Source organism: Thermobia domestica, chromosome 11 (genome assembly GCF_964235325.1).
Source record: "Thermobia domestica chromosome 11, izTheDome1.hap1.1, whole genome shotgun sequence".
NCBI classification, from domain to species: Eukaryota; Metazoa; Arthropoda; class Insecta; order Zygentoma; family Lepismatidae; genus Thermobia; species Thermobia domestica.
Window position 1 is genome coordinate 250,114,479 of NC_137464.1, and position 16,669 is coordinate 250,131,147.

The following is a 16,669-nucleotide window of genomic DNA, read 5'->3' on the forward strand; positions in this document are numbered from 1 at the left end:
AGTATGGGTAATTAATTTATGTAGATAATGTTGGGATTTACAGTGTTGGGTATTTGTATTTGATTAGACTTTTTACATCACTAAATTGTTCGCTGATAAGGTTGTAAGAGTATCTCCGATTGGGGTGCACTGTCAAGAATACTGAGGTAATGTGAATACTGATGAATACTGATGTGAATGTAAGTATTGCACACCGTTGACAGGTTCAATGTGTACGTTAGTTTCAAGTAAAACGAAGGTGCGTACAGCGTACAGCATATATATATATATATATATATATATATATATATATATATATATATATATATATATATATATATATATGGGGGGGCGAACTCAGGCTTGTTTCCCAAAAATACCTATGAGACGGGACCTACTGATTAACGTGGAATCCAAACCACATGAACTCCCGCAGGGAATCGAACCCGGTCTTCAACGCCAAAGAATACGTAACTTCTCTTGAGTTCGCCATTACTACTCGGAACACCTCATATTTTCACTTGTTTCTAGTATTATATGGATTTTCAATATCGACGCTATATGAAAAGTGGATCTACAGTCTACAGTGCAAATATGTAAAATGTATTTAAAATTAAAGAGGAATCTAACCGATGTCGCAAGTCACAGAGATCTGCAGCAAAATTAATATCACCAGATATAAGAATAATTGCAGCTGGGCTACCGTGAATATCAGCAAACCTCCGTATGGACTGACGAAGCTTCTCATCTGCTGCATTTTTACATGTTGATGCAACATGTATCAGGTTCACCTGCAATGATATTTCACAAAAGAATGATGTTAGCATAAATAATCGCATACAATAACTCTTTGTGGTAATTTCTCATTAATGAGGTTTTAGTTGAGTACTTTATCACTAAAACAACCAACTGAAAATACAACTACGATGAGCTAAACCGTGCAGGATATACATGTTCAACTGGGTGACATATAATCCGCGTTTTTTTTTTTTTTTTAAGCCTAAAAGAGAGGATGATGAAAACAAGTGAATGAGGATGGAAAAATTGCTAGAATGAGAAATTGCGAGGAAACGGGAGTACCCCGAGAAAATCCACGAACACCACAAACTTACTTGGCCGGCGATCGAATCAAGGACCACACGTACCAGAGGAAAACACTCTACCACTGAGCGACCGTGCCCCCTGATTGCGCTCCGACACTAACGGAGACAATGATAAGGTGCAACGAAGAAAGTGAAAGAACCCCGAGAAAACCCACGCACGCAGTGTATGTTATCTTTAAAGCATCTGTGCACCTATTTCCAGCGTCATTATTTCTGGCTACGTAAATAAGATTTCGCTGCCTCTTAATGTGAGCAGCACCCCAACTTCCTGAAGACACTATTTTAATTGCCACCCAAAAATTTCCGCCTCCACTGGAAATCCATCCATGACCACCCGTGATAATACTCCGCCACACCGGAATACGCTTTTGATATTTCTTAAAATCTGAATGAATGCTTAGTTCTAACTTTTCCATATAACACACTAGACGGCGTGAGAAGTACGTAGAAGCATACAGAAATCAGAAGCATACAGATCTCACAATGTAAAAGAAATGAAAGAAAGGAAAAAGAATGTCCAACAGCATGTTAATCGAATTCGTATTATTCAACATCAACATTTAAGTTTCATTATACTATTCTTGTTCTTTATAATATTATTAATAAAATTTATTTTTCAATAATCACAGCTATCAAATATAATATATGCCACACTATGGCTTCGGTAAACTAGACTTTTTCCAAAAACCACGAAAATGACGTGCAAATATTTAAAAAAAAAAAAACATTAGGTTATGGCAACCAGAAGTACTACAGATACCTAACAATTAAATTTATCAATATTTTATTTTGTAACACATTTCCCTTATATTCATCAAATTATATTACTTAACGTCTTTCCTCATATTATAAACAATAATTACAAATATCATCTTCCATATACACAGTCGAGTCAACTGTACTAAATTAACTTACTTACTTGACAACATAAGTAATAATACAAATTATTAACGAAGTTCTTCTTCTTACTGATTGGAATTGTGGCGTCAACCATCCAATCGTTCAATGTCAATCCCATCAACATTGTTTGCTGTTGGCTGACTGGGATTTTAAAGATTGTATGAGACGGAACATATTGTTTAAAACAGAACCCGAGCTAAGGATTAGAAACTAAGGTTACACGGCCGATATTTATGGAGTTTCGTCTGTTATAGAGGAATCAGGAGTGTGTGGTAATTTTAATACATGGAGTTGGCAACTGTGCAGTTTCAGCCACCCGCCACCTGCGGCGCTAGCTGTATGTAAACACAAATGGCGACTCGTTTGGAAAACTGGTCCCGCGAAGAAGTCCGCTCAGTTATTCGATTTCTGTGGGCGAAACATGTAACCGAGGCTGAAATTCACCGGCAGCTGGTAGAGGTTTACGGAGAAACTGTAACGTCTCGTCAGCGTGTCGCACAATGGTGTCGAAAGTTTGCGGCTGAATAGAGAAAACGTCACCGACGAGAAACGCAGGTGGCCGACCCAGCACAGCATCAACAGATTTGAACACAGCTCGCGTGGAGGAGCTGATTGAGTACAACAAGAGGATCACGTTACGCCATCTGATGGCAGAATTCGGAATGTCGTTCGGAAACACCGAGGAGGCAGTCGCTTCGCTTCAGACGAGGAGGTGAAACACTTGGTGACAAACTGCATGAAGATGCAAGGACAGGATATTTATCAGGAGGGAATCTTCACACTCATCCCACGATACAAGTGCCTCAATCCATATGGAGACTGTGTCGAAAAATACCTAATGTATGTACTATCTGCTGGCTGTATTGGTTGTATGAAATAATATATACACGTGTCACTGCAGGCTTTGTAACCTTACTTTCCGACCACCTCTCATATTATTAGGTTTTGTATCCGAGCAAATATTCCGATGGGAGTCAAACCCGGGACCACCCACGTCAGCCGTTCACCCACAAATGGGCACCTATTGTTGTTATGCATAGACTAACAAAAAGTAAGAAACAACAGTGGAGAAACGTAGTAAGGATATTTAACAAGGTGTCTACCAAAATTCCACAATGAAATTTCGTGACTTTTTCGTGACCTTTTCTTTACCAAATCATAAAATTTCCTAACATTTTGAAGAGCGAATTTGGCTGCGAATTAGGCCGAATTTTCATCCATGAGATACAAACATGCTTTGCTTGCAATTTGGTAGCGTCTAAAGCCGACCATAGACATTTTTGGTGGTGAATTTTGATGTTTTATATAACTTTTTTTTTTAATCTGTACTTACATTTGCACAGTTAAAAAAAAAAATTGTTACCCAAAAGCTAAATTTCGTGACTTTTTCGTGACTTTCATGACCGTTTTCTGATTTCGTGACTTTTTCGTGACTTTTTCGTGACCGATAGACACCCTGTTTAACGACCGAAATTATCGCATTTCACTCTGAAGAAGATTTAATATGAAACTTTTAAGATAATTAATTATTAAGAGTGACTCTATTTCTGTTCTACAACTTACCTGAGCATCGTTAAGCTCCTGAATAATTTGACTATTTTCTTTTTTAACATCACAAACAACAACAAATTCTGCTTCCGTGTAGCCATTGAAAAACAGATCTCGAATCATCTGAGCAACTGTTGTCGCTGAGCGACCTTTAGGGACCTACAACATACACAAATTAAACGCATCTGAAACTACCAAATACATTACTCCAGTTAATATTCTGATGAATATAAATTGTTAGTGTTTTCAATCGAACGTAAAAAGTAACTTAACAATACCGATATCTTTCTTATTCGCCTATTTCTTGAATAACCAGTAAAAAATAAAAACGTTACCGCGACGATAGCAAAACAAATTATTGTAAATTTCTTGCTAAACGACTTTTTTTTTTTTTTTTTTAAACTCAACTATAATCTCCATGCTTTCAAATATTAATTTCCAGGATACAACAACAACTTTTTACAAACAGCATGTTGACATTGTAACTCAACTCAAAAAGACCTTACAGCTTCAGGACAAAAGGAAAAATAAATAATTTTAAAAAGTAAATAAATAATACACGAACAATATAGAGGTATTTTTACTTTAAAATCTGATTATGCGTACAAACATCTCCTAAAACCATATAAACTTGCAGTCTAACATTCAGACCCACGAGAAAAGGGAAGGGGAATGACGGAAAACTAATTAAGGAACTTCATAATTTATAGAGTTATCTAACATTATTAGTGTCATTAAGTCTAGGAGGCTCAGGTAGGCAGGTCAAGTAGCCAGAATGGAAGAAAGTAGGAACGTTTTCCAAAATTTTAACTAAAAAATCTAATCAGAAAAAGACAATTAGAAAGACTTAGGTGCAAATGGGACGACAATACTAAGATGGATGTTGCAGAAATAGGGATACAAAGTAAAAATTGGATTCAGCTGGCTACAGACAGGAATCGATGGAGCTGTTGTGAATGCGGCACTGAAGCTTCGGGTTTCATAGATCATAAAGGTAGTCAGTTTTAGTTGTGCAGTTTAATGTGTCGCGTTCAAGTATAGTAAGTAGTGGAAAATTGAGATAAGATTCTATTTCATTTTGATTATTAATTTTTCCTGCGGTGAACTCAATAATATTAATGTCTGGAACTTTGAAAGTGCTAGGAATCTTACAATCAACATACAAATCTTTTGTTTCCTATTACAATACAAGAATTTACAAATAACATCTATTAGTTAAAACAACTTACCTGACAATTTTCAATGTCCCAAAACACTCCAACAGGAGGAAGCAATGGGGGTACCGCTCGTAAGGGAACGGGACTTCCATCGCTTTGATATCCGCGGAAATTGCCAGCAGTGGTGTGCTGCCGGGCTGAAGAACATTGGGCCTCCCCTGCATCAGAGAGAGCGTCGGAGTTTTCAGAGCCGGAAATATAAGGGGAAGCAGACTGTGACCTGCGACGTGCGTCTATGGGGACTGGAAGATTTTCCCGGGGTTTTAAAAAACAAGGATCTTCACTCCCACTACAGATGAGGGGGTCTCCTCGCTTTCTTCGTTCTGCAAAGAAAAGCAACGCATTACATATTGAGAAAATACTATATAATTATAGTACGTCAGCAGTTCTCAGCATTAACCAGCAACCAGCTTTGTAATGACAATCGAATAATTTTATCACCACGCACACGCACGGCACACTTTGCTGACGAAACATTAACCTCAAACTACCAATGTTAAAACTCCTCAGCTGTCTGCGTATTATCATCTTGTCTGTGACGTAAGAGATTAATGCTTAGCCCGGGTGTATTGCCGCCCGTGAACCCCACAGATGTTTAACATGACATAACTTTTATATGAATGAGATTATCATAGTCTTCTCTCTTAATTTCTGTCCAGGTATACTGAATGGACCAAATAAAAAATATTGTTCGTTGCTGTATTGCTGATCTGTAAGGGCAAAGGTTTTCCGCACTAAGAATTTGATATTTTCGCGTTTTGTTTTTCGTATCTCACGTTTTGTTTTTCATATCTCGCGTTTTGTAGCATTTTTAAAGTTGTTCCTTTTATTCATAGATCATTAATTACAGAAATAAACCATTAATTACCTAAAAACAAAAGACACTGGATATTTCACTTGACATTATAAATTTCACTTATAGAAAATTATATATATACTTTTTTTTAAACAAAACTGGCGAAAATCAGTAACTAAACTTAGGCCTACTATGATTAGATTTTTTTTCTGTTTTCTGAAAACATATAAGCACAAGTTACATTTAAGTATTAAACATAAGCATGTTACTGTATCCACATTTTCCTCCTTCATTGTTGTACGTTTATCATTTATTACCATTGCATGCCATTCGCTAGCTAATTAAAACCGGCTCCTCCCCATACAGCTGCGATGGTGATAGCTAACGCGCAACGTGTTCTTCATAGCCGTATTCGAATCACCCAAAATGCACCGTTCATGCCACGTTCCACCGTTCCGTCAACGAACGTATTTTTAAAATCTCGCGTTATTTCGCGTACTGTTAGAAACTTCGCGTAAAACTGCCAATTTCGCGTTTTATCGTGCAACGGAAACCAATGAAAATACACATAGAATATTATAAAACGTCAAGAAATTGAAAATTATTTAATTCTGACGGATTTCGTTTTATCGCGCATTGCGAAAAACTCATGCCTCTACTGATCTGTAGATACAATTATTGTTTTTCCTTAATATTAACGTAGATATTTTTCCAAATTAATTGCTCAGCAAATTAAGTACTTTGCACAACAGTCAAAAATAGCAGAATCGACACTATTAAGTGTATCCTGGTAACTACACCATTATAGACAGAATATGAGCATATAACAGTAAAGTAAAAGCTGGCCCTATAAACAGTTATTTTATCACATATTCTATCTTATACATATTGTTACTTTTTTTAAATATGAAAATGTTATAAATTGTGTGGAACAGAAAAAAAAAAGTAACTAAAGGTACGTCTCTCAGAAAGACCTACGATTACACAAATTAAGTGGGATCTCAAACGCACCCGGCAGTATCATCTGTGTTATATTTTCCAACGTAGTACACAAGGATTAGGACAGGCAGACTTATTCACTCGTGTATTTTGAGGTCTCACAGAAAGTATCAAATCAGAGATTGCAATCTGCAACTGGTTCACAAGTCATAGCATTCATCTCGTGTTAAGAAGTTACCGTCTTACTTCAGTTTATGGGTGATATACTTGGATTAACTTCGACCTCCCATGATGCCCTACAGAACAACTAAGAGGGATGATATATACAAGCGAATAACGATGAAAGATTTCGTAAGTTTAAAAGGAAGCGCGAAGAACCCAGCAAAAATATACGGATACAACGCTGTTAATCACAATCTCATATGTCCTGGAATGAAACGAATGACTTTGTGTAACAGGTACTCAGCTACTGTGTTCCTTTCTGAAGGGAGGCTAGGTATATAAAATTTAGGCAATGAAAATATCATCTGGTTTACTTCTCAACACTAAAAGGGGAAATTTTCGTGTAAAAGTTAAGTGTAAATCCAACGAAATTTACAGAGACCTATGCGTAGGTTACTGTAAAAACTAAATAGTTTAAATAATGCACTGGCGTGAAACGAAATACAAAACTCATTTGTTTGATGTTTTAAAGGTCATTGTCAGTACCAAAACATGGTTCTAAGATATATCATGAAGACTATACAACATTCCCACGGAATACCAAAACCTGTCTTTCCACACAGCAGGATTACTGCAAGGCTTATTCCATTGCTGAGAAAAAACATCCCAACAGAAGTTCAGTCTAATGATATACTTTTACCACGATATGATGCCGTGTCTTTCTTGTCTTACTCATGTTAACTTAAATTTTATCAATATTTCACAAGTTACAATTATGTATACTTTAACATCAGAATATAACTATGCCATTAAAAATAAATAAATATATTGTTACAATAGAATACCGCATTTCGATATATCGACGATAACACTTTTCTAGCAGAACGTTATCTTTGAAGTAACGCTTTCGTCTATTAATAGTTAAACTGTAACAATTGCTAACATTGCCCATCGGTGCAACTATATTATTGCAATTACAATACATATTTATGTATACGAATTTCCACATATTTTGTTCTCAATTTTTCGCCATTTCCCTTTGTAACACTAATTCTTGCAACTATCTAACGAAGGTTTTCTTCTTTTCGTGGAAATTCCAATCTATCCAATTCCCCCTTTCAGTAACAAAGTGGCTGAAGAAAGTCAGGTAGCCGCTGTCTATCACATCCTTTTTATTATTCCTAGGCGTTAGAAACCATACCTGAAGGCTTATGGTTGTATCTTACTCCACAGACAAGAATATATACAGACAAGCATCTCTTCGCATGGGATATAGAAATCTGTTTTTCTGCACAGCTAAAAACAAATCAACATTGGATTTCATCGCACAGGGTTGGTGCTGCCTGATTCCGTTAGACTCGACTCGTACCCTCTCAGTCGCCATTAGGTTGAGTTTGCAGGACTCGAATATATTTCAAAAGTTATGATAAAAATTATTTCTCATATATTAATGAGACGAGGAAATAAACAAATTTAAACTTATTTTTACACACCTGATCCTCTGTAGGTGCGAATTCAATAACACAATGAATGAATGCTGGACCGGGACTCGAACCCAGGATCTCTGGCATACCGTGCCGATGCGTAAACCATTACGTTACCTAGTCCGTTTCCCAGACCAGCCACACACACACTCGTGAAGTCGGTGACCTCTACTCAGACCACACGGCATGTATTACAGCCTAACCGCTGTGCTTGGAGAATCCAAATGGTCACTTTGAACATTCATGATGTGTCCGACGAACTACGTTTGACTCGCTACACGTTGATATCTACCGCTTCGAACTTACTGTTCCCACTCTTTCAGCCCTCGTTAACTTTGCCAATATACTCCATATGCTATATGTTCATAAGACCTTCTTTTGCTTATCTCGGTGTCAGGAATCACCTCCCGACCTTTCTTACATTACGTCACACCCTGTAGGGAACTGATTACAAGTGTTTTCGGCTTTCTTACCCAACAATGTACACATACCCCGTGTCATTTTTCCGTGCCCTTACGTTCCGTTCGAACAGCCTATGGCCCCGTCTTCCGATACACCAGGTGTAAGTAGAGGTTGAGAAAAGTACACATGCACTCCTGTCTGCGACTTACTTACGTATACTACAAAAATTAACAATAACAAATCTCATTCTGACCGTTTAATCTGGTGCAAAACCAACAAAAAATATATATTACTAATTAAAGCAGAACACTAGGAAAGAACTAAATTTTTCCTTGTGACATGGTTTTAGTAACTCTTCTCGAGCCAACAGTCAGGTGAAGGTATTGACATCATTACAAACCGTGAAGATGAATGCAATGTCTGCATTTGAAACGTCAGATCTCAATATCTTCACCTGGCTGATATCCCGAGAATATTTACTAAAAACTATATATATATATGCCCACATATCTCCAGTCTCTAAATCACAAACCCTGAAGATGAATACAATGTCTGCATTTGAAACGTCAGATCTCAATATCTTCACCTGGCTGATATCCCGAGAATATTTACTAAAAACTATATATATATGTCCACATATCTCCGGTCTCTAAATCACAATCCCTGAAGATGAATGCAATGTCTGCATTTGAAACGTCAGATCTCAATATCTTCACCTGGCTGATATCGCGAGAATATTTACTAAAAACTATATATATATATGCCCACATATTTTCGGTCTCTAAATCACAATCCCTGAAGAAGAATGCAATGTCTGCATTTGAAACGTCAGATGTCAATATCTTCATCTGGCTGATATCCCGAGAATATTTACTAAAAACTATATATATATGCCCACATATCTCCGGTCTCTTAATCACAATCCCTGAAGATGAATGCAATGTCTGCATTTGAAACGTCAGATGTCAATATCTTCACCTGGCTGATATCCCGAGAATATTTACTAAAAACTATATATATATGTCCACATATCTCCGGTCTCTAAATCACAATCCCTGAAGATGAATGCAATGTCTGCATTTGAAACGTCAGATCTCAATATCTTCACCTGGCTGATATCGCGAGAATATTTACTAAAAACTATATATATATATGCCCACATATTTTCGGTCTCTAAATCACAATCCCTGAAGAAGAATGCAATGTCTGCATTTGAAACGTCAGATGTCAATATCTTCATCTGGCTGATATCCCGAGAATATTTACTAAAAACTATATATATATGCCCACATATCTCCGGTCTCTTAATCACAATCCCTGAAGATGAATGCAATGTCTGCATTTGAAACGTCAGATGTCAATATCTTCACCTGGCTGATATCCCGAGAATATTTACTAAAAACTATATATATATATGCCCACATATTTTCGGTCTCTAAATCACAATCCCTGAAGAAGAATGCAATGTCTGCATTTGAAACGTCAGATCTCAATATCTTCATCTGGCTGATATCCCGAGAATATTTACTAGAAACTATATATATATGCCGACATATCTCCGGTCTCTTAATCACAAACCCTGAAGATGAATACAATGTCTGCATTTGAAACGTCAGATCTCAATATCTTCACCTGGCTGATATCCCGAGAATATTTACTAAAAACTATATATATATGTCCACATATCTCCGGTCTCTAAATCACAATCCCTGAAGATGAATGCAATGTCTGCATTTGAAACGTCAGATCTCAATATCTTCACCTGGCTGATATCGCGAGAATATTTACTAAAAACTATATATATATATGCCCACATATTTTCGGTCTCTAAATCACAATCCCTGAAGAAGAATGCAATGTCTGCATTTGAAACGTCAGATGTCAATATCTTCATCTGGCTGATATCCCGAGAATATTTACTAAAAACTATATATATATGCCCACATATCTCCGGTCTCTTAATCACAATCCCTGAAGATGAATGCAATGTCTGCATTTGAAACGTCAGATGTCAATATCTTCACCTGGCTGATATCCCGAGAATATTTACTAAAAACTATATATATATATGCCCACATATTTTCGGTCTCTAAATCACAATCCCTGAAGAAGAATGCAATGTCTGCATTTGAAACGTCAGATGTCAATATCTTAATCTGGCTGATATCCCGAGAACATTTACTAAAAACTATATATATATATGCCCACATATCTCCGGTCTCTAAATCACAATCCCTGAAGATGAATGCAATGTCTGCATTTGAAACGTCAGATGTCAATATCTTCACCTGGCTGATATCCCGAGAATATTTACTAGAAGCTATATATATATATGCCCACATATCTCCTGTCTCTTAATTACAATCCTTGAAGATGAATGCAATGTCTGCATTTGAAACGTCAGATCTCAATATCTTCACCTGGCTGATATCCCGAGAATATTAACTAAAAACTATATATGTATATATATATATATATGCCCACTTATCTCCGGTCTCTAAATCACAATCCCTGAAGATGAATGCAATGTCTGCATTTGAAACGTCAGATCTCAATATCTTCACCTGGCTGATATCGCGAGAATATTTACTAAAAACTATATATATATGCCCACATATTTTCGGTCTCTAAATCACAATCCCTGAAGAAGAATGCAATGTCTGCATTTGAAACGTCAGATGTCAATATCTTCATCTGGCTGATATTCCGAGAATATTTACTAAAAACTATATATATATGCCCACATATCTCCGGTCTCTTAATCACAATCCCTGAAGATGAATGCAATGTCTGCATTTGAAACGTCAGATGTCAATATCTTCACCTGGCTGATATCCCGAGAATATTTACTAAAAACTATATATATATATGCCCACATATTTTCGGTCTCTAAATCACAATCCCTGAAGAAGAATGCAATGTCTGCATTTGAAACGTCAGATGTCAATATCTTAATCTGGCTGATATCCCGAGAACATTTACTAAAAACTATATATATATATGCCCACATATCTCCGGTCTCTAAATCACAATCCCTGAAGATGAATGCAATGTCTGCATTTGAAACGTCAGATGTCAATATCTTAATCTGGCTGATATCCCGAGAATATTTACTAAAAACTATATATATATGCCCACATATCTCCGGTCTCTTAATCACAATCCCTGAAGATGAATGCAATGTCTGCATTTGAAACGTCAGATGTCAATATCTTCACCTGGCTGATATCCCGAGAATATTTACTAAAAACTATATATATATATGCCCGCATATCTCCGGTCTGTCTCTAAATCACAATCCCTGAAGATGAATGCAATGTCTGCATTTGAAACGTCAGATGTCAATATCTTCATCTGGCTGATATCCCGAGAATATTTACTAAAAACTATATATATATATATATATATGCCCACATATCTCCGGTCTCTAAATCACAATCCCTGAAGATGAATGCAATGTCTGCATTTGAAACGTCAGATCTCAATATCTTCACCTGGCTGATATCCCGAGAATATTAACTAAAAACTTTATATATATATATATATATATATATATATATATATATATATATATATATATATATATATATATATATATATATGCCCACATATCTCCGGTCTCTAAATCACAATCCCAGACGATGAATGCAATGTCTGCATTTGAAACGTCAGATCTCAATATCCTCACCTGGCTGATATCCCGAGAATATTTACTAAAAACTATATATGTATATATATATATATATATGCCCACATATCTCCGGTCTCTAAATCACAATCCCTGAAGATGAATGCAATGTCTGCATTCGAAACGTCAGATGTCAATATCTTCACCTGGCTGATATCCCGAGAATATTTACTAGAAGCTATATATATATGCCCACATATCTCCTGTCTCTTAATTACAATCCTTGAAGATGAATGCAATGTCTGCATTCGAAACGTCAGATGTCAATATCTTCACCTGGCTGATATCCCGAGAATATTAACTAAAAACTATATATGTATATATATATATATATGCCCACATATCTCCGGTCTCTAAATCACAATCCCTGAAGATGAATGCAATGTCTGCATTCGAAACGTCAGATGTCAATATCTTCACCTGGCTGATATCCCGAGGATATTTACTAAAAACTATATATATATATGCCCACATATCCCCGGTCTCTAAATCACAATCCCTGAAGATGAATGCAATGTCTGCATTTGAAACGTCAGATGTCAATATCTTCACCTGGCTGATATCGCGAGAATATTTACTAGAAACTATATATATATATATGCCCACATATCTCCGGTCTCTAAATCACAATCCCTGAAGATGAATACAATGTCTGCATTTGAAACGTCAGATGTCAATATCTTCACCTGGCTGATATCGCGAGAATATTTACTAGAAACATATACCCACATATCTCCTGTCTCTTAATTACAATCCTTGAAGATGAATGCAATGTCTGCATTTGAAACGTCAGATGTCAATATCTTCACCTGGCTGATAACCCGAGAGTACTTACTAAAAGCTATATATATATGCCCACATATCTCCTGTCTCTTAATTACAATCCTTGAAGATGAATGCAATGTCTGCATTCGAAACGTCAGATGTCAATATCTTCACCTGGCTGATATCCCGAGAATATTTACTAGAAACTATATATATATGCCCACATATCTCCGGTCTCTCAATCACAATCCCTGAAGATGAATGCAATGTCTGCATTTGAAACGTCAAATGTCAATATCTTCACCTGGCGGATATCCCGAGAATATTTACTAGAAACTATATATATATATGCCCACATATCTCCGGTCTCTTAATCTTAATTCTTCTTCTACAGTTTCAACTAAGTCTTCTGCAGTTTCAATATCTATTCATTTTGAACAGACATTACAAAATAAACAACGATAACCACGTTCCAAAACAATCCATGAAATAATTCTTCAATTATTTAACGATAAAATCTAATAAGGTGAACAATTTGCCCTTGTTCGTCAACCGTACTTGTCTAAAGATAAATCTACTGTAATTCCAGTTAGACAACTTTGCACTGAATGTTGCTGATATGAGTGAAGTACATAGAGAAAGATTTCACAAGGAGATGGAGATTATCAAACGGCGTTACCAAGGTAACAAGAATGTGAACATGTTAGGTGACTACTGTAGGTCAATTAAGAGGAGGAAAGCGAGAAAATTTAATATGGAAATCAACCATACTATCTTTCAGAAACAAAAAAGGCTCGTTTATAAAATTACTTAATAACGTACTGTAATAGGATGTATAATAATAATTAACAATTAAAATTATGTCCATTAAAGCACCCAAATGGTGACAGCATTTTAAAACTACGCTGTAACGAATAAAATCAATTACGATTACGTATTGTGGTTTGATTAAGGCTGAAGCACAGTTATATCTTCTGTTGATGTATATTATTTTATTTTGATTACCGGTAATGTGGAAGCAAGTAAAAATAACACAAGTTAAGAAGTATTTTTCAAGAGATTTGTTACGGAAGTTGTATCGGTCTGAAGTTAAGTACGAAAAATTTCCAAATAAGCGGGACCAACTAACAATTTTAATATTAGACTAAAAAGAAAAATTAAATTACAATTTAATGATTTATAATGGAGTGAAGTGTTTTCTTTAAAGTTGGAGCTCAAATACAGATCTAGTCAACAAGTTAGCAAAAAAAAAAAATAATAATAATAATAATAATAATAATAATAATAATAATAAAATTAAATAAATAATAATGCAGACAAGAATATTTTTTAAAAGATTTGGTATGACATTTGTATCGGTCTTCAAGTCAACTAAGGTGAATATGTCAAGTTGGTTACACACTAGATTTCAACTAACAGGCATCTACCTAGAATATGAATTCGAAAATATTAAAACGGAGTAAAATAGAGTGATAAATGTTGGAAAAATGTACATCATGTCTTAAATAATACCAATATTTATTAACACTGTGATGGTTTGCTAAACGTGTTTGAAAACAGCAGAAAAGGGATTTTTATACTGGCGAGTCAAGAAACGTTTGTCTCTACTATCAAGAAAACTGAACAAAATATGTAGTTCTACAATGAGTGCAATTTTTTAAAATACACATTAAGAAGACGAAAATGGATCACTGAAACATACCGTCGATTTGTGCTTTCCTGAGTATAACTTTTAATGTGTAATTATCATTTCTGAAATATTTATACCACCACACTTTACTAACATAACGCCATTCATACGCGTACGCGTACGGTGTTGCATATTTTCAGATGTAGCAGCGTCTATCTCTGCTTTCAATAATCATTTCGGATATTATGTTATTTTCGAAGTAACATTTCAACTTATGCATTCTTTGCAGTGAAAGAAATTTTCCACCATTTTCAAACGTACTAATGTGTAAACTTCGAACGAAAACAGATATACGAGGGGGAGTCCGAAAATGTTTCCCCAGGCGACGGTTGACAGAGGTGAGGATGCAAGACTAAAACTAGCATGTGACATTACGATCAGACGTACCTTTTATTTTTTCACGTAAGTACCACGTACATTGAGACATTTGTCCTACCGGTCTATAAGCTTCAAAAACACTTCCAGGAGAAATTCAGGGCTCTGCATACGAGAGAAGCGTCGAACAGCTTCTGTGATTTCAGCATTGCTTCCAAAGCGCCTGCCGCCGAGAGTATTCTTTAAAGGCAGAAACAGAATAAAGTCACTGGGTGCGAGATCAGGACAGTACGGCGGATGGACAAGGCGCTCTCACCCAAGAGTTGCAATATAAAGGGGAAACTTATTTTCGGACTCCCCCTCTTAGCAATTATGATGATAACCACCTACCATTTTTCAAAACCCAAACATGAAATTAACACTATGCAGACCCGTGCAACAGTTTTTCATGTCATACACTGTACCACATGCAGATTTGGATGGATATTGATACATGCGTAAAAAAAGAAAGGCCATTTTCTTTACCTTTAAGTGGGGTCAGCCCTGTTCTTTGTGCTGTCATCTGTATATCCAACGTAAGTCTCTGTAGGTAGACATCTATGTTTTGTACTGTAATTATTATTTTAACGTATTTTTAATCTAATGATTAAAATCAATATATATTTTAAAGTTTAACATTTTTTTAAAGCATACATCAGAACATGCACATGTGTATATAAGAACAAAACAATCTATCAAGCACTGAAGAAATATTATTTTGACTACAAAACATATAAACAGCTATTTCATTTACTTGCAAAATCTAATTCCTGAAAATACTAAGTTTTCGACTTTCCCCTGAAGCCTTATTCAAAAGAGATAAAAACAGGAGAAAACGTAATTAAAACATCAAGGAAATAAATAGAAACGGACTCACCGAGAATAGAGCCGTGCGAGAAACATCCAGTCAATACTCCGCTCACACGTCAAATTTTCTCCACAGTTACTGATTCAGCAGCGTATAGTGATCTTTATTATGAACTAATTTTGAGGATATTCTTTTTATTTTATGCACTTAAAGAAATGCATTTCGTTTCATTTCTGAATTTTCTTTCTTTTTACATTAAAATGTACTTTTTGTTCACGATTGAGCCTCACCTGTGAGAACTATTCTGATAACGTGTTCTGACATACATACCTTTTTTATACGTCATAATACACTCTGTTAGGGATGTGTGATTGATGCACTATCGTTGGAGGACCACTGTTAATTTATAAACAGAACTGTATTTCCTACGATACTAGAGTTGAATAATGATCGCATTCGCATTTAATAGTAATTTAATTTATTGCATATATAATACGTTGAGTAACACATATAAATCAATTTACGAAATATATGAATATTAATTGTAGAATAATATAGTTCACTAAATGTAGCCTATAACTTGAATCTATTGTTTCACTTGCTCGTTTGTTTGTATCTTTGCTTATAATTGAAACACGAAATGAATGTATCTAATACCCACACAAGGTATTCGAACTCTCACTATTTAATGTTGTCTAAACATGCACCTTGATCGCACTTGTTAAACAGTTGTTGTATTGCAATGTGCATAATGCTAAATTTGATTATGTCAATATTGAAATGTTAATTTTACACACTACACATAGCCACCCGCGCACTGTACATCTTTGCTCA

The 16,669-nt window shown here is 35.7% G+C and overlaps 1 protein-coding gene across 5 annotated transcripts in view; it reads right to left on the minus strand.

Annotated features, from left to right (window-relative positions):
* Positions 1-16,669, minus strand: part of Marf1 (meiosis regulator and mRNA stability factor 1-like protein) — a 210,064-nt gene that overhangs the window by 169,895 nt on the left and 23,500 nt on the right. For 4 of the 5 annotated variants that reach the window (XM_081732010.1, XM_081732005.1, XM_081732008.1 and 1 more), the window contains exons 3-6: positions 15,514-15,597; positions 4,760-5,070; positions 3,546-3,689; positions 610-770 (exon numbers count right to left, since the gene is read on the minus strand). In XM_081732010.1, the coding sequence (XP_081588136.1) occupies positions 610-770; positions 3,546-3,689; positions 4,760-5,070; positions 15,514-15,597 (700 nt within the window). The remainder of the gene's footprint in view (positions 1-609; positions 771-3,545; positions 3,690-4,759; positions 5,071-15,513; positions 15,598-16,669) is intronic. The other variant, XM_081732009.1, reaches the window with a different exon arrangement.